The sequence below is a fragment of the Phocoena phocoena genome, chromosome 13 (genome assembly GCF_963924675.1).
Source record: "Phocoena phocoena chromosome 13, mPhoPho1.1, whole genome shotgun sequence".
Lineage (NCBI taxonomy): Eukaryota > Metazoa > Chordata > Mammalia > Artiodactyla > Phocoenidae > Phocoena > Phocoena phocoena.
Window position 1 is genome coordinate 52,014,863 of NC_089231.1, and position 20,261 is coordinate 52,035,123.

A 20,261-nucleotide genomic window follows, 5' to 3' on the forward strand; every position below is an offset into this window, starting at 1 on the left:
GCTGAAATGACCACTCTTCTTATGTACCTTCAGAATAGCCTGAATACTCACCTATCATAACTACTTAAAACATTTTAATACAGCTATTTCTGACTTTGTCTATCCAAATTAATAGAGAAACTCCTTCAAAGCAGAGGACCATGTCTTGTTTGTCTTTGTAATTCTAACACTAATCACAGGGCCTAATACAGGATAAGTATTCAATAAGTTGGTGTTGAGTAAAGAATAAAAAAAGATTATTTTCTAGAAGTCAAATGTCATGTTACTAATAACACTACTGCCCAAGAAAGAATTTTGACCGAGGAAGAATTCTGCAAGTAATAATCCTAATCTGTGTTAACCTAACATTTCCAAATAACAAACAAGATACTATTTAAGACAAAATATGCTAGTACATGCTACTCTGAACTTAAATTGTGTTGATTTTTTCCTTCTTTTTTATTAAGAGCTTTATTGAGATGTAGCTCACATATCATAGAATTCACTCATTTAAAGCATGTAATTCAGAGGTTTTAGTATATTCAGTTGTATAAACCAACCACCACTACCCAATTTCATTTTCATTACCACAAAAAGATAGCCCCTTAACGATTAGCAGTCATTCTGAATTCACCCCTCTCTCCCCAGCCCCTAACAACCAGTAATATACTTTCTGTTTCTATGGATTTTCTTATTATGGACATTCTGTATAAATAAAATCAGATAATATGTGACCTTTTGTGACTGGCTTCTTTCACTCAACATAATGTTTTCAAGATTTATCTGTGTTGCAGCATATGTCAGTACTCCATCCCTTTTTATGGCCAAATATAATATTCCATTGGATGGATATATCACATTTTATCCATTCATCAGTTGATAGACATTTGGGTTATTTCCACATTTTGGCTGTTATGAATAATACTTCTACAAACATACATGTACAGATTTTCGTATGGGCACATGGTTTAATTCTCTTGGGTACGAACCTGGAAGTAGACATGCTGGGTCATACAGTAACTCTATACATAGCATTTTGAGGAAATACTGAACTGTTTTCCAAAGCATCTAGACCACTTCTCGTACTTACCATCAATGTATGAAAGTTTGGTTCTAATTTCTCTATACCCTCAGCAAGACTTGTAATTATCCTACCTTCTTATTCTAGTCATTCTAGCATGTGAACTGGCATCTCATCATGGTTTTGAATTGCATTTCCCTAATAACTAATAATGTCCTGCATCTCTTCAAGGGTGATATAAAATGAATTGTGCCCCTCCAAATTTCATATGTTAAAGCTCTCTATCTCTTAATGTAACTGTATTCGGAGACTGGGCCTTTAGGGACATAAGTAGGTTAAATGATGTCATAAAGGTAGGGTGCCATGTGAGAAGGCAATCCTCTACAAGCCAGGAAGAGGTCTCACCAGAAACCAACCCTGATGGCACCTTGTTCTTGGACTTCCAGCCTCCAGAACTGTAAAAAAAATAAACCTCTGTTGTTTAAGCCACCCAGTCTGTGGGATTTTGTTAAGGCAGCCCTAGCAGACTAATGCAATGAGTTTATTGGCCATCTCTATATCTTCTGTGGAAAACTGTTCAAATCCTTTGCCCATTTTTCAATTAGGTTATTTATCTTTTATTGTTGAATTTTAAGAGTTCTTTATACTATATTCTAGATATAAGTCCCTAATCAGACATATGATTTGCAAATATCTTCTCCCATTCCATGGGTTGTCTCTTGACTTTCTTGATAGTTTCCTTTGAAACACAAAAGTTTTAATTTTGATGAAGTCTATTCACTCTTTCTTTGGTTGCTTCTACTTTGGAGGCCATATCTAAGAAACCACTGTCTAATTCAAGGTCACGAAGATTTATGCCTATGTTTTAAGACTTCTATAGTTTTAGCTCTTGCATTTAGATCTGTGATACATTTTTTTTTTTTTTTTTTTTTTTTGGCGGTACGTGGGCCTCTCACTGTTGTGGCCTCTCCCGTTGCAGAGCACAGGCTCCGGACGTGCAGGCTCCAGACGCGCAGGCTCAGCGGCCATGGCTCACGGGCCCAGCCACTCCGCGGCATGTGGGATCTTCCCGGACTGGGGCACGAACCCGTGTCCCCTGCATCAGCAGGCAGACTCTCAACCACTGCGCCACCAGGGAAGCCCTGTGATCCATTTTAACTTAATATTTGTACATGGTGTGTAGCAGGGGTCCAATTTCATTCTTTTGCATGTCAATATCCAATTGACTCAGCATCATTTGTTTTGTTTTGTAATTGTAGCTTTATTTTTTAGATTGTTGTATACTTGACATATAACATTAAATTAATTAACATTAAATTAGATGTACACCACAATGACTGAATATCTGTAAATACTGTCGGCACCGTTTGTTGAAAAGACTGTTCTTTCCCCATTGAACTGTGCTGAACCCCTGTCAAAAATCAACTGACTTTAAATGCAAGGGCTTATTTCTGGACTCAGTTCTACTCCATCAATCTACATGCTTATTTTTATAATAGACTGTCTTGATTACTGTAGCCTTGTGGTAAATTTTCAAATTGGGAAGTGTGAGTCCTCCAACTTTGTTCTTCATTTTTTAAACTGTTTTGGCTATTCTGGGTCCCTTGAGTTTCCATATGAATTTAAGGTTCAGTTTGCCAATTTCTGTATAAAAAAAAAAAGGGCAAGGATTTTGATAGGGATTGCACTGAATCTGTTGATTAGTTTGAAGAATACTGTCATATGTTAAATGTTGAATTATTCCCCCCAAAAGATATGCTGAAATGCTAATCCCCAACACCTCTGAATGTGAGCATATTTAGAAACAAGGTGTTTGCAGATGTAATCAAGTTAAAATGAGGTCATATCAGATTAGGATGGGCCCTAAATCCAATGACTGGTGTCCTTATAAGGTCACGTAAAATCATCTTTTGATCATTGCCTATGTAAAAGACTCTAGAAGTTCCATGAGCTCAATTAACTTTCTTCTACGCCTCCTTAGGGTTATTTCCTTATGGATGGCTAAGGTACAAATGTTGGCCTGACGAAACTAAAATAGCGGGCTGGAGGACTGTTGATGTGGCTCTCGGTATTAAATATCTCCCTACAACTGTCTGAACTTGACTAATCAGAGACTGACTTGAATGAATCTGAAAATAAACTATGTACCCAGAAGAAAAAAAAGGTCATGTGACAACAGAGAGGCACAGAGACTCACAGGGGACAAGACCATGTGAAGACAGAGGCAGAGAAATGAGTGACGCATCGACAAGCCAAGGAAAGCCAAGGACTGCCAACAACCACCAGAAGCCAGGAGAGAGGCATAGAAGAGATTCTCCCTCAGATATCCAGAAGAAAACAGTCTTGCCAACATCTTCACTTTGGACTTCTAGCCTCCAGAATTTGAAAGAATAAGTTTCTGTTGTAAAGCTGCTGTTTGTGGTAATTTGTTATGGCAACCCTAGGAAACTAATACACCATCTAAACAACATTAAATCTTCTGATCCATAAACATGAAACGTCTTTCCATTTAGGTCATCTTTAATTTCCTTCAACAATGTTATATAGTTTTTGGTATACAAATCTTGTACTTATTGGGCTAAATTTATTCTTAAGTATTTTATTCTTTGTGATGCTATTGAAAATGGAATTGTTTTTTTAATTTCATTTTCAGATTGTTCATTGCTAGTATACAGAAATACAACTGATTTTTCTTTTTCTTTTTTTTTTCCTGGTACACGGGCCTCTCACTGTTGTGGCCTCTCCCGCTGCAGAGCACAGGCTCCAGACGTGCAGGCTCAGCGGCCATGGCTCACGTGCCCAGCCGCTCCGCGGCACGTGGGATCTTCCCAGACTGGGGCACGAACCCGTGTCCCCTGCACTGGCAGGCAGACTCTCAACCACTGCACCACCAGGGGAGCCCTGATTTTTCTATATTGATCTTGTACCCTGTGACTATGCTGAATTCATTTATTAGTTCTAATAGTTTTTTTTTGTGGATTCTTTAGATTTTTCTATACACAAGATCGTGTCACCTGTGAACAGAGAGGGTTTAACTTCTTCCTTTCTCTTATTTCTTTTTCTTGCTTAATTGCCCCAGCTAGACCCTCTAGGACAATATGGAATAAAAGTGAGGAGAGGAGACGTTCTTGTTTTGTTCCTGATCTTAAAGGAGAAAGCATTCAGTCTTTCCCACTGAGTACGCTGTTAGCTGTGGGTTTTTCATCCATGTCCTTTATCAAGCTGAAGAAGTTCCCTTCTGTTCCTAGTTTATTTAGTATTTTTATCATGAAGGATGTTGGATTTTGGCAAATGCTTTTTGTGTATCTCTTGATATTATCATGTGTATCCTTAAGATTTAAACACAATTAGAGCTAATTCTATAATGTGGTTAGCAACTTAATGTTAATTTTTCTTATTTCATATATAATCCTTCCCCTAAAGAATCTCAGAGAGTTAGTTTCTTTATGTACATGTCAGTAATAAAGCTTTGACAACTATTCAATTTAACTACCGAATTTTTTCTTTAAAATACTGTAAACATACTAGTAAACTGGATATATTTTGGCCCCTACGGACAAATAAATAAAAGGCACAGGCCCAGTCTCCAAGAAACACGAAACCCAGAGACCAAATAAATAACCATTTTAGTAGATAATAGGAGACCTAAACAGATAAATAGCATATGCATGTACCAGGGAGGGGGGAAGGAGAGAGGAAGTAAGCATAAAAGTTCAATATTTATAGGAGGCAAAGGAGTTAATCCAGAGAAGGAGGGAGACAAGGAGGAAAGGGTATTCTGCACGGAAGGAGTGGTGTGTGCAAAGGTTACAGAAGTGAGGAAACACACGCAGTGCTGTGTGGCTGATAAGCATTAGTGTGTGCACAGGTGTCTGTGGCAAGGCAGAGCTGTGTTACCATGAGATGACGCTGGAGATATGGGCCAGAGGAGTTTTACTGTTATCCTGTTCATTCAGGGTAGACTGATGCAGTCCAACAGAACACAGAACTTTTTAGCTATACTTGGACCTAATACTGATACAATGTATTCTGCCCCCTAAAGGAAAAAAAAAGTGCACAGAACATTGAATCATAAATATATTCATATAAATATATACACATACACACACACACACACACACACACATACACTGTTCTTACTTGTTTCCCTCCACTTTACCAACATATTCCGGATTTTCATCTATTATTGAAGAGTTAGCTGTAAGAGGTTTTATTATATCACATTATTTGCTTTCTTTAAGGCTCTTTCCTCTATATACTAACTTTATTTGCCATTACTGAAAATTTAAAAATATAACCAACCTATTGCCACTTGGATACTGTACTACAATGTCATGATCTTCATCAATGCCACAAACAGTTCCAGTTGTAGTTAAAGTCTCAAACATGCCATCAGTCCATCCTCCATGACCGTGCTGCAAAGACTGTACAATTTCTAGGTCAAGATCTATATTGACCAGGTCACCAATCTGCAATCCACCAGGATTCCTGTTGCCATTCTGCTCACCTATAATTGCAGAGGGAGTTGACAAAGGAAAAGGAAAATCACAGCAACAACAGGCAACTGCACTGTTTTAAATAAGAAAAAGCCCAAGATATTTGAGTTTCAGTTACTATCTAATCTTAAAATGTTTTGAGAATATACTGTGAGTATCAAATTCTAGAATTAGAGAGCTTTAAAAAAAAGCAAGAAAAGAAAACAGACTCAAAACCAGAAATAATGTAATGATTTACAACAATGACTGAACAGGGGCAGAATCTACAGAAGACTAGGCAACCATCTATCAGAACACAAAGTTCTGAGCATTGACAATATTCACCTTTCTGCCTGGATGACTTGCTGAAGAGCCAACATAACTAACTAAAGTATATGAAAGAGAACCCTGGAATTTTTTTTCCTCTGAAGGGCTTACTGTTATTAGTTACCAAATAGTTCTTGTGATTTTTGCCTAAAGAGCATTTTCAAAGCCCATTTCTGAGATTATTTGCAAAACTACTTATGGGATAAAGGATTCATGATCATAAAACACTATGCTGAGGGATCTGAAATGGGTATGCTGATTCTACACTTTCCTTGTAAAACCCAGATACAAAACAAAGTTTCTGAAAGCAAGAGAAAGAGGTGATCTCCTCAAAACCGTAAGATTTTCTTCTACATTCTCCTTTTTAAAAAAATTAGGTATGCTGGAAGAGAACAGCTCTTTTGGGCAATAAGGCAAATCAAATGATTTGGAAAGAGGAACAGAGCGTTCACATGAGAAAGGAAAGCATTCAGAGACTAAAGGTTTAATCAGAAGAATGTGGTAAATGTTCATCTTGCCAACAATGAAGAATCTATAAAGTGAAACTAGTTTTGGTTTTCTTGTTCTTTTTTTATTTTAATGATACATGAAATTATATTTATCATATTATCTTAATCTTAGAGCTGTTCTTATATTTTCAAAGAAATTTTACAGAAATTCTAAGGAATTTATAAGCATTAAATTGTTAGGTCCTATTCTCAGTAGTATAAGAGATATAACATTGATCATATAACCCAAAATTTTTCAACAATATAAGTTTATGGTTAAAAGACAAAAGTTTCAAATATAGTATGCCATATAAATGGTATATCAATTATACCAAAAAGTCATGACAATTCTTTCAGTTTAAATAAATTAAAAAGAACAAATGCTTTAAAACAAAATAAAACCAAAAGAGTATGTCTTTAAAAAGCTTTAATGGTAACTAATTTTTTTAAAGCCCAATTTAAACACTTTTCCGATTCCATGAACTCTGACCCATTATTTAGAAATTTCCTCTAGCCTGTTAACTCACCTAGCACAGGACAATGATCTCTGTAGAAAGAACCTCCTTTGGCATCCTGGACACACTTCAAGTCAGACTAAGAAAAAGAAAAGAAAGCAGAAAAATCACCCTTGAAAACTTCAACTACAGCTTAAAACCTAAAATACGCAAAAATGTTCATTTAGAACATATCCTCAGCAGAAGTGAAGAGTAGCTCTCAGTTAATAGTCACACTAAACATTGCTTTCAAAAACACCCATCAAAAACTATAAACTTGGGGCTTCCCTGGTAGAGCAGTGGTTGAGAGTCCGCCTGCCTATGCAGGGGACATGGGTTCGTGCCCCAGTCAGGGAAGATCCCACATGCCACGGAGCAGCTGGGCCCGTGAGCCATGGCCGCTGAGCCTGCGCGTCTGGAGCCTGTGCTCCGCAACGGGAGAGGCTACAACAAAGAGAGGCCCGCATACGGCAAAAAAAAAAAAAAAAAAAACTATAAACTTGACCTTCAGATAGGTCACACTTTAAGATTTCTTTTAAACTTCAACATTAAAATGCCTGGATCTTTACCATTATCATACTTTCAAAAACACATGCTGGAAAAAAAGAACTAAAACAAAAATCTCATATTTCAAAAATACATAACATATTCCATTTTAAAGATATTTTTACCAAAAAAGAGCTCAACTCATTTGATCTTTCTAATCAATTTTATGAGATATACAAGGCAGGTATTGTATAAAGGAAATTAGCCAAAACTAAATAGTCAGAAAGTAGAAAAGGAAAAAACCAAATCCAGTCTGTTGATTCCTTGTCCAGTTAATTTCCTATCTATATCACTTTTAGTCCTTACTTTACCATAACTTCGTTAACTCAAGTTCCTTCCCACTTAGCTTTTATAAGAAAGTATTTAAGTATTTGAATGGGGAGGCAGTTGTGGTATAATGAAAAGTACAGGAAATGTGCACTTAGAAGAGCAACCTTGAGGGTGACTGAAAATTCAGAAACAGATTACCTAAAAGTGCCTAACAGTACCATATACATGTATAAAGTGATCAGTACATACATACTATATTAAGGAAAGGAGCTCTTTTATACAGACACATACACACACAAACACACCCCAACCCAACTCTCTTTTACAGCCTCCTTTGCCACTATAGCTCACATTTAGTTCAATCCTAGCCAAGGAGACATGGGTCAAGCAGTTTTAATATGATACTTTAACCCAGTGGTTCCACTTCTAGGAATCTATCTTAAAGAAATATACCCATAAATGTATAAAGACATATGCACCAGGATGCTTACTGAAACACTGCTTGCAACAATGAAGAAAACAAAAAAAACCCCAGATACCCATCAACAGAAATCTCATTATATAAACAATGGCATAACCATATAATGGAATACTACTCAGCCATCAAAAAAGAATGGGATCAATCTATATGTATACTACTCAATAAGTACCTGAGCGCACAGAGCACGTAAAGCTTCGTTTGAAGCAAGTTAATAATCAGTTGGAATTCTACAAAAATTCCCAATTTAAAAACAGGGAGAGGCACGAAGATAATAATGAAAAACTAATGACCAATGCTGTATACAATTGTAAAAATTGGTGAGTAAACTACCTGTCTAGATTCACAAGGCTCGCTTTTATGTATAAAAGGAAAAGATTAAGGCAACGGGACAGTGGGATATTCTTTCCCCTCCTAATGAGCATAAGAGTTGGGAAAAAAAAATGAAATTTTAGAATTCTTTGAATGAAAAATGTATTCAAGGTGGAAAGGATATAAAAAACATTAATATTTTAGCATTAATATAATATTTAATTACACTCTATAAATTAAATAGCTGAGGTCAACATCTGAATAATGATCCATGACATGCAGAAATATAGGACAATCCATTGAATAAAAACTACCATTATGCTCCTTAAGCACTTAAGTAATTCAAAGTGCTTCTAGGTCAGTCATTTTCAATCATCAACACTACACTTTAAAAATACAGAGGAGGGATTTCCTGGCGGCGCAGTGGTTGAGAGTCCGCCTGCCGATGCAGGGGACACAGGTTCATGCCCTGGTCCGGGAAGATCCCACATGCCGCGGAGTGGCTGGGCCCGTGAGCCATGGCCACTAAGCCTGCGCGTCCAGAGCCTGTGCCCCGCAACGGGAGAGGCCACAACAGTGAGAGGCCCGCGTACCGCAAAAAAAAATAATAATAAAAATAAATAAAAATAAAAATACAGAGGAAAAAACTCCTTAAAAAATAATTTTAACACCTATTGTATTAAATTCTCACTTTACAGATGTTCCCTCTGATTGCATACTCATGATTCAGATGGCTGTATTCTGACAAAAGGAGATGACAAAAGAAAAAAATGGAAGAATACAATAAGGGCTATTTTTACTTCCCTTCTTTCACCCGTCCAATATTTTCAGCTTTTGTGGTTCTTACACTTACCATGCCCTCAAAGCCAACTCTGTAAAGGTTCTTAGCACCATTGTCCCAGAGAACATAGGCCGCACTATGTGGGCTTGATGCACTCCAGTCTTGGATTTCTGTTACCTAAGGGAAATTTTTGAGGAAAAAAAAAATTTTGAAAGAGGAGAGGAGAGGTTGGTTCTTTTCATTATATTTAAATCTTTAAAAATATTTCAGCTACAATCCTGTGTAACAGGATCATGAAAAATACTTATTTACCAAATATATGTCACTTCTAACATATAACTGAATTATACAATTTTCCAGAATATTATAAGCTAATTTCTAAAACCATTGTAGAAATTGTAAATACAGAAGCTTAGTGATTCTTACAGTGATGGGTTATCAGAAAATACATAATTCATTACAAAATTTAAACTCTTCACTCTTAAAGGATTCCCTCTAACAACAGTGTATTCTTTTAAACCTATTCTTTGATACAAAATTTAAAATCTTTGACCAAATATCCTGAAAAATTCAAGGTAAACCCACTCTCTGGTCAGCTAAACGCTGATAAGCATGAGGCTCAAAGGCCAAGTTTAAAGAAGACCTGAGTGACTTGGCTCCTCCAGCAGCACCCCTCAGTTGCCCCCAAAAGCAGGCCATCTAAGCTGAAACACTGTGACTGCAGTGGAGACCCAGACACAATCTCTAGGCCCCACACACCAGCAGGCTGATTAGTAAGAGCGTTTAATACTTTAAAAAAAAATAAAATAAAATACTGGAGTTGCTATTGCTTAAGGGCCAAGAATCAACTACACAAAACTGACGCACAACAAGCACTAAACTTGGGTATTCTCAAGTGAACCAGTCTACAGCTCAGTATGGGAAGTCACACATGCGCAACTCATTACTCTTCTCCACCCTGACACTTATAATCAACCACGCTACATAGTTACTTAGAATGCCAGGCTGATGTTAAATGTAATTTTTAAGGCATGCCCTTAAAAACAGACTATTTCAAATAAGATACATAATGACCATTTAATTTTCACCCTGTACTAAAGAAATAGTTTTGCAAGCTACGTATTTTATGGTGCTTTTGTAGAGACAAAAAGTTCTTATGCTTAAAATTTAATCAAATATTTGAGCAACATTTCAAATTGTTAGTAAATGAGTCTATCTATTCTTTTTAATTTTTTTTTTTTTTAAAGGCCGAATGGTGCAGCATGCAGGATCTTAGTTCCCCGACCAGGGATCAAACCCATACCCCCTGCACTGGGAGTGTACAGTCTTAACCACTGGGCTGCCAGAGAGTCCCTATTCTTTTTAATTTTAAAATAAATTACACGTTATAAAAATATATCATATGTAAATTTTAAAGAATAATAAAAAACAAAATGAACATCAGACTAAGAAAAAGAATATTACCAGTACTTTTCAATTCCCCTGCATGCCTCTCATCAATCCCACCCTCCTGCCTTCCAACAGAGGTAACTACCATCCTGAATGCAGAGTCCATCACTGCCATGCTTTGCTTTCTGATTTTCACAACCACTGTATAACCTTCCAAAGCAAGAATTTCTAACACTCTAAAGTGAAACATGCAATTTTTAGCAAAAAAAAAATCCCTTCTGATTCTAATATAGTCAGATTCTATTTCATTCATTTTTAAAAATACAATGCTAGATTAAATAACTCTGTGTTTTTATGAGAGGGACAAAAAAGCATGTGACCAACTAAAAAACAAAGACTACAAACTTTAAATCAAATTCATCCTAAACTTCAAATTACTTGGGATATAAGCAAATTCATTACTCAAGCTCTGAATCACTAAATGAAATTCCTTCATTTGTCAATATGATTTGGTTAATCAAGGAGGAAAGTGGAAGGCATAAGAAGATAACTACATTAATTTCATACTTTCAATTCTGATTAAGAAATATGTGCGGAATGGCTGCTAAAACCATTAGGTAAAAGGTTGCTGAGAAACTCTGTAAAGGATCAAACTGACAATACCTGCACTGATCAATCTTAACGTCACCAACAGTAGGATAATCAAACTTTATATGCCTCCTGATGTGATGCAATGAAAGTACACACACAACTGATGAGGTACTCTTGACAAAAAAACCTGAACCTGAACCTGAATCTAATCATGTCTCTACACCTAACACCTAGTTTATAAGAATACAAGGCTCAGAGGAAGAAGTTCAAGAATATCATAAAGAATCAATCAGCCAAATCCAAAGAACCTTGATTTCTTCAACAAATAAATGGCATTTTTTAAAATGTTGATAATTTTTGAAGTTGGATGCTGGGTGCATGGGAATTTGTTATACTACTCTTTCTATTCTGGTGTATGTTTGAAATTCTCCATACTAAATTTTTTTTAAAAGAAGAAAATATATCTAGCGTACCTGTATGAAATAATCAACATATATTCGAAAGCATTTGCAAAATGAAAACAGTCTTGAAATACTAATGTAGGTAGTTAAGAATACACTACACACTTCCATGATGACCTTACATCATGCTTGCCAAAGCCATGGTGCAAAGCAAAAACCCATGGTACATGTTGGCACATGGTAGGCCATAGATTGTATCAGTATTACAACATCAGCCTAGGTTGGTTTATACCCCTTAATATGGCTCATACTAGCCATATTGTTGAGAACATGTAGTAATGAGAATGGGGTGGGAATCTTGAACCCTCAAGGGAAAAAAAAGATAAGAAAAGAGGATTGGGACAGAGCAGCCAGCACTGAAGACTGGCCAGCACAGGAAGGCTTAAAAACTTTCTTCATTCACACACATGGTCAAAAAGAATCAGACAAAAATTACATTTCATCTCAAACATGTGCTTAAATAATGTTACCCTGAAGACTTCCTATTATATTAAGTTCCCTCACTTAGAGTCCCATGTGTAAGATGGTTTCATTTACTTTTCATTTTGTTCTTAAAATGTAACAAGTATTAAATCATAATAACCAAAAATGTAATACTGATGACTCAAAGCTTCAAGAATGCCTACTTTTCATCCCCCTAAGAAGTGCCAATATAACAAAAATCCAGAAAGTTCCATTTATGTGGCTTCAGACTTTAGCTGCAACTGCTTTTGAAAAGCTGATGAAAAAAAATTTTTCCCAGCCCTCTGACCATAAAATTAAGCGTGAGGAAGAATATAAAGTTAAACACAATTTTAGAATGAAAGTATTAAAATATTTACTTCTTGTGCACTCTTGCAAAAGACATTATTAGAACGTGTACATCACCAAAGGAAAGAGTAAGCTAAGTAAGATGATGTAATGGGATACAGAAAACATGGGATCCGGGTTTCCCTGGTGGCACAGTGGTTAAGAATCCACCTGCCAATGCAGGGGACACGGGTTTGAGCCCTGGTCCAGGAAGATCCCACATGCCGCGGAGCAACTAAGCCCATGTACCACAACTACTGAGCCTGTGCTCTAGAGCCCACGACCCACAACTACTGAGCCTGTGTGCCACAACTAAGTCCGTGTGCCACAACTACTGAAGCCCATGTGCCTAGAGCCCGAGCTCCACAAGAGAAGCCACCACAATGAGAAGCCTGTGCACCACAATGAACAGTAGCCCCCACTTGCCACAACTAGAGAAAGTGCGCATGCAGCGACGAAGACCCAATGCAGCCAAAAATAAATAAATTAAATAAATAAGAAATTTTTTAAATGCTTAAAAAAAAAAGAAAACATGGGATCCAGCCAGGAAAGAGGCAAGGGCATCCATCAAAGGGAGCTGCCAGGATGACTGCTGGGTACCAGGCATCAAGGGCAATCTGTCTGAACTGTAGCCATGTGATTCACAGGCCAGACATGCTGAAGGCTCTTATCACCCAGATGCCCACTGCCATTGCACCATTTTATCAACCTAAGGTCACACTGCCTGAGTGAGCCTGACCCGAATTCTCCACTGTACTTGGCTTGTTGGACTATGTAATGATGAGGTTCCCACTCTCCCCTCCACCCCCCATTCTCTGCCACCTAAATCAACTGAGGTCTCTCATCTTACCCCACAGAATATTCTGCTTTGACCCACTCCTAAAACTTTGAGGTGGACCATGGTAAGCTTAGAAGCAAAAAATGCATAGTAACTCATGTCCTCTGACCATATTCCTGTCCAGTGTCCTGCACTTGGCCCATACTTCTGCCTTGCCTGTTGTCCTGACCGTGCTGATTCCTGTGTTTCCCAGGACTCACTAATGAGTTCTTGCAGGGCTTGCAATTGGGAAAGGGTAAACAGAAGGCTTTTAAAGGTATTCATAACATTCTATTTTTTTAATCTGTAGACTAGGAAAAAAAGTTTGCTTTTTAAAATTTTATTACTATTCTTTAAGCTTTAACATACATTTTATACATCCTATGTGACACAGTATTGCTATGATTACAGAAGTTGTTAACTGCACAAAGGGCCTTGCCAAGGAGGAGAACAGAGGCTGACCTCCAGCCTGAGCTCCACTTACCAACACCTTATGCACGGGGACAAGGCTGTTCCTGTGTCCACGCTCAAAGGGGTACCTTTTCTCTACCACTGGCTTGCCAAGCATGTCCCCACATCACTCCATCCATCCAGAGGTGGTGCCTTTCCCAAATTCGCACTGGTCTATTTTTCTTTTTAGAAATGTGCTTCTCAAACTTTAATGTACATCTGAATGACTTAGGGCTCTGGTTAAAATGAAGACCCTGGGGCTTCCCTGGTGGCACAGTGGTTGAGAGTCCGCCTGCCGATGCAGGGGACACGGGTTCATGCCCCAGTCCGGGAAGATCCCACGTGCCGCGGAGCGGCTAGGCCCATGAGCCATGGCCGCTGGACCTGCGCGTCCGGAGCCTGTGCTCCGCAACGAGAGAGGCCACAACAGTGAGAGGCCCGCGTACCTCAAAAAAAAAAAAAAAAAAAAAAAGAAGATCCTAATTTAGAAAGTCTAGGAGGAAAGGGACCTATTACCTATTATACTTCTAACAAGCTTTCAGGTGACACCAATGCTGCTGGTCAACAGGCCACACTATAGTCACAGAATTCAGATTTATATTTCTGGTTGTCCATCTCCCCTAATTAGAATATAGGTTTCAGAAGAGTAGGAATTTTGCCTCTTTTGTTTATTCCCATAACGCTCATGCTTGGAACAGAATCCTTCACCTAAGTGTTCAATAAATATTTACTAAATTAAAAAAAAAAAAACATTGCTTCCTTAATAAAAATCAAAGTACTTAAAACATATAGGCCAAAATATTTCTGTCCGACTTCCAAACGTTAAAATTAGACCTTATTACTTGAAATTAAATCAATATAACAATACTCTGAATTTAGAAAACATCTATTTGACAAAATGTTTAAAAATCTCAAATTCAAAAGAATCTATATAGCACCAAGTTGTACAAAAGAGGCTTTCGAGTTCCTAGGAAGAGTTCCTCAGATGACAGAGACTCTAAAATCATCATTCCTTAATGCTAAAAACAATATTTTAAAGAAGGTAACAGAACTGATATTGACTTCAAAATCTCAAATGTGAAATGCTGTTCATTTCAGTACATCTAGCAAAACACAGAGAATACACATTTAACATGTGACTGACTGAATCAACGAATGCATCATCAGCAAAAGCAACATGAAATCCAAATAAGTAAAACCAACAACCCTTTCACCCTAATATCTCTGGCTACCCCAGCCCGTTAAAGAGGCTGTACAAAATTCCCTTCAGAATAACTGCTATAACTGACCGCTAGACAGCTCTACACGCCTCCTGAGAAGGGTAAGGAGTTAAGTGGACTGAATAACAAAGTAGCTGCCTATTACCCCTCAGAAACAGACCTTTGGGGGAATGGAATATAAAACAAGTACATTCAAATGAAGTTTTAATAACAAGAAAATCAAGAGCATGAGATACTGCTTAGGGAGGACTAGCCCAAACAGGATGTTGAGAAAGGCATTCTGGGCAACAAAACGGCCACATGAAGCCTAAAAGTGGAAAGGTAAAATCTACCCTACAACCTTCTCACGGAACGCCAATATGTACAACAGAGCAGGAACAATCTTTTTTATTCCGGGGGAAAAAAAATGAAAACTTAAGAAACTGTTATTGGCATTTAAAAAATGGGCCAAGAAATTCAACTACAGTAGTTATAAAATCTACTGAATATACAATATTCTAGAATAACATGATGAATCAAAAACAATTTTTACCTTTCCCCTACGTCCATTTCCTCCATCCTGATCTTCCCACTGCCAGTCCACTCCTCGTACCACTCTGGCACCTGCAAAGATCCCTCTGGCTGTAATCTTCTTAGATTTTCTACGAGACTCTAACAGAACCCTAAAAAAAGTATTTACTTTCAAATATATATAAAAATAGGTAACAGCAGTTTATTTTTTAAAATAAGATTATAAAAAAGGTTATTCTGAAAATATAAAAGATTTTTCTTTGTTCTGGTTAATACCATAACAGCACGGTACAGGAACACTTTCCACGTTACACAGGTTATGATGATGACGACATTAGTAGTTGGAATAGTAATAATAACGGCTAATATTTACTTAGCTTTTCCTATACATAAAAGCACTTACAGAGGTATAAAGTCTGTTACAGTCCCTAAGATGAAGGTATTATTATTCATTTTACCAATGAGGAAACTAAGTCCCAAAGAGGTTAAGTAATTTGCCCAAGGTCACAAAAGTTAAATTGGAATGGAATCAACACATGAATCCAGTCTAACCACTTCAGGGTATCACCACACTCTTCAATACTTTAGAGATGGCAAATTCAAAACCCTACAACTGTCAGGCAAGTACTACAAATGAGGGCCTAAGAAAGACAGCACCACAGCAATGACAAATGGCAAATGGCACTTGACCTCAGGCTGGGGAAAACAATAGGGAGTGGTAGGGACTTTGGTGAACTCCAGAGTATGATTTGTCTAAAGGGTACAGGTGTTCCTGTGCTTCAGCCAACTGCTGCCAGGAAAAAATGCAGAACCTGTGTTGACAGTCTTTGGAGCGTGGGGGAACATAACAGGGTTAGAATTCATAAACCTGATTTTTCTGTGAAATCACCCGATTTTAAAAGGTTAGCAATTGTTCAAAAATTTAGATCACTGTGTAAGTCAAGTAAAATACATCTGTGGCCTGGATTTGACCTACAGTAACCTGTCTCTAAAGTAGTGTATACCTACAAGAGACTACAGACCTTGAAAAAGATTCTATACTCAACTATCTAGACAAGCATGGTTTTCCAAGGCCTTCTATCCCTTATTCTTCTACATCCTTCTCATTCCTAAAAATCAAAAAGATCTGGGGGTTTTTCTTCTGCTCTGCTTTTATCTCATTATTCTGTTCATTTTCAGAATATCTTTACTACACCCTAACTTTAAAAATTGTAAGCAAAAGACAAAAATAAATAATCTGTTGAAAGTTACTCACTTAATAAATGGCAGGACCAGGATCTGAACCAGGACAGTCTGACACAAAAATCCATTTTCCTATTACTCCTGCTGCCTCCTTGTCACTGACTTGATTCTTGCTCCTATGCATTAGTCATAGCTACATGAGAATACTCAATCACCTGAAACTCTGCACCCATTCACAATTAACACCCTTCTCTCTTTGCTCCTAAGACACTTAATATACATCACTATATACAGTCTGAAACATCACATGATAATCACTGTTGATCAAATAATACCTTAATTCGTAAACTCCTTAAGAATAACGTCTTATTAATCTTCAAATTTACACAAGTATAGTCTTAATGCTCTGTAGTCTTAATAAATGTCTCTTGATTCAATAAATGGGCTCTAGTGTTCACAAGATAGAATGCATACAGAGAAAACAATCAGCCTCCCTTGGGCCACCCTTTCACTTCCAAACACTGAGCAGTGCCAAGTCTCTACACTAGAGAAAGAACAGCTCAGATTATTCTGGAAAAATACATGTATCTCTATCTTCACAGAACTCTTTTCTCGCTATGTGGTAGGCCTGGTCCACATCTAGCCTGGTAATTGCTACTTCTTGACTAAACCAGCTGTCAGAAGCTATTTCCTGATCCTATTTTTAACGCTGAATGGTATAAAAAATTCAATAGAAACAAGGAATTGCAATTGAAAAAAAAAATGGATTGCCATACCGCTCACTTCCTGGTGTAGTAATTCTATAAAAGCGATGCCTTAAATGATGCTTATCTCCATGATAACAAACTGTGCACAAATCATAATTTGTACACTCTGCACATTTCCATCGAATGCCAATGATTGGTTGCTGGCGGCAGGTATCACACATGGTTCCATCATGCTTGATGCCTATTAAAACAAGGATACATGCTTACATTAATTACAAGTATTATTTATTTGAATATTATTCCCTAAAGGAAAAAATAAGAACACAGCATTTTACAAAATAGTTCAATAAAGCAAGAAATAATATTTCAAATGTACCATATATAGTTTCAAGATAACAGATTGCAAATATTTTAACCAGTACAAATTATAGACTAAATATTTTCTATCCCTTCTTTGTTCACTAGTAAGAACACTTCTCAGTAGCACTTTCCTTGCTCTCATCCACAAACTGAAATTTAGGTTCAATACAGAGAAAGAAAGAAGAATTCTTTATCACCAAGTAGATGTTTCAGACTTCAAACACACAAAAATCTTTTGAGGAATGTGAACCTATTCTCCAGGTAAAAATTCCAAAAGAAAAGACAGTTTTATCCTCATGATATCAGAAACAAACTATCAATTAACTTTAGCATGTATCCCTATGTATTGGCAACCTTTTCCCCATCAACAGTAAACTTTAGACAATGATTAGCAAGCAAGTTTCCCAGTTTGGGAAACAAACTTGCGTTTGTCGTGGGTTTTCTTTTTTCCTTAAAGAACAAGAAGAAATTAACACTAGAAAAAGAAAACAAGCACTTGGTAATATAATCTATACTAAAAATGTTCACATGGATAGATGAGATACATGTTAGAACTATAAAAGTACCACTATAAATTAATGAAAATAACTGACATTATAGGGTAATAAGATTGGGGAATAATGTTCCTTTACTATTCTACTAAGATCACTTGTTCAATAAATTAAAACTAGGAGTTTTTAAAAACAATGTGTGGCCTATGAACATCAGTGTCACTATTTCATGACACATGCTGTATGGTCATGCCCAATGTTGAACTACAAACAAGGGCTAAGTTGTCTGTACAATACTGACACTCCCCTAGATCAAGTTCTGGCTCTGTCAATAGCTATCTCTGTGTCTATGAAAAAGTCATTTTAACTGAGGTACTTACATATAAAACAACAGTATTTATTTCAAAATATTTGGTGGAGAGGGAGGGGAAGTAAGGTGCGTTTAGATGAAACAAGATTGCTCGTGTTTAAGTTGGGTAACAGGTAACATGGGGGTTCATTATACTATTCTCTGTTTTGTATAAGTTTAGAGATGTTCAATATTTAAATAAAAGAAATGAGTCATTTTAGTTCTCAGAACCTCAACTTCCTTTGGAGGAGGTAATATGTTCTTTAAAGGAAAGGTATGTTCTAAGAATAAAATGAGAATGTGAAGAACACGCAAGAACTAGAATACAACAGTAGTAATACTATAGCTAAACTCTGCAAGAACTAATGCACTATTGCTACTTCCTGGTAAGGGGAAAAATCCTACATAATTCATTTTCTATATCCTGGTTTAAAATCCCTATGAGTAAGGAAACCAGATTCTAAATAAAGTGCCCTAGCTGAGATGGTTAAGAAAAATGGGAGGGAGGGAAGGAGGAAGAATGGACACTGAAAGGAAGCTGGGATGTCTAGTAAACTACAAAAGAGCATGACACCAACACCAAATATGTTTTATGTGCAATCCTTCTGCAGTCTCCTACCACACAAATGCCTGGCTGTAGAGACAGAGAAGACAGCAGACATCGGTACCTACTGATTCATTCAGTAACTATTTCTTTACTGCTACTGTGGGCAGGCCCTCTGCTGCTTTCAAATATCACTCTTGCTATGGTAGGAAGAACAGAAAGGAAGAAAATAAAAGGGGCTAGAGAAACAAAGTCAAGTAGTAAGAAGCTTACACAGTAGTCCAGGTAAGATAATGGTAGTTTAAGCCAGGGTGATGATAGTGGACGTGGAGAGAAAAAGAGTCAAGAGAGATTTAGGTCTTGGTGGCCATGGGTTAGAAAATAAAAGATGTAGGGCTTCCCTGGTGGCGCAGTGGTTGAGAGTCTGCCTGCCGATGCAGGGGACGCGGGTTTGTACCCCGGTCTGAGAGGATCCCACATGCTGCGGAGCGGCTGGGCCTGTGAGCCATGACCGCTGGGCCTGCGCGTCTGGAGCCTGTACTCCTCAACGGGAGAGGCCACAGCAGTGAGAGGCCCGCGTACCGCAAAAAAAAAAAAAAAAAAGAAAATAAAAGATGTAGAAGGTAACAAAAAAACAAAAAAAGTATAAATAAGATCATTAAAGAGAATACAAATAGATAAGTATTAGAGATATTTAGGAACAAACAGCACAATAAACTGAAACCTAGAACTGCTCCCTTAAAAAACAGAAAGGGAGCCACCAACAAAAACATAAATAACACATGCTTATCAAATAATACAAGCTCAGGGCTCCACTGAGAAACTCATTCAAAAAACTAAATCAAAAAAAAAAAAAAGAATCAGGAAAGGTTTTTTAGAAATGGTAGATGAGTAGACCTTTCAAAGGAAGAAAGAAACCTCAGAAGAGCACAGAGTATATTCAATGAACAAGGAGCAGCTTTATTTGTTTGGCAGGATTATGAAATATAGTCAGAGACTTAGAGATAAACTTTATAGAGTCATGCTGGGAGATAATACGATAAAACATAATCTCTGATCTGTATATTTAAATTGTTGCATTAAATGGGGAAAACAAAGGTATGCGATTTCAGAAACTACTCACATAACTTACTGGCTAGGTAATGTTCAGAATTGAGCTTTTTAAACTACTCTGGGACCAATATTCTCATCTATAAATTGAGAAAATACTTCCTTTCATAGATGTTATGG

General features: G+C 37.2%; 1 protein-coding gene across 1 annotated transcript in view; it reads right to left on the bottom strand.

The window, feature by feature from the left end:
• The window catches only part of MIB1 (MIB E3 ubiquitin protein ligase 1), a 113,233-nt gene that overhangs the window by 76,585 nt on the left and 16,387 nt on the right, over window positions 1-20,261 (bottom strand). The window contains exons 2-6 of the mRNA XM_065889712.1: window positions 17,357-17,528; window positions 15,421-15,550; window positions 9,244-9,348; window positions 6,818-6,884; window positions 5,303-5,507 (exon numbers count right to left, since the gene is read on the bottom strand). Of these exons, the coding sequence (XP_065745784.1) occupies window positions 5,303-5,507; window positions 6,818-6,884; window positions 9,244-9,348; window positions 15,421-15,550; window positions 17,357-17,528 (679 nt within the window). The remainder of the gene's footprint in view (window positions 1-5,302; window positions 5,508-6,817; window positions 6,885-9,243; window positions 9,349-15,420; window positions 15,551-17,356; window positions 17,529-20,261) is intronic.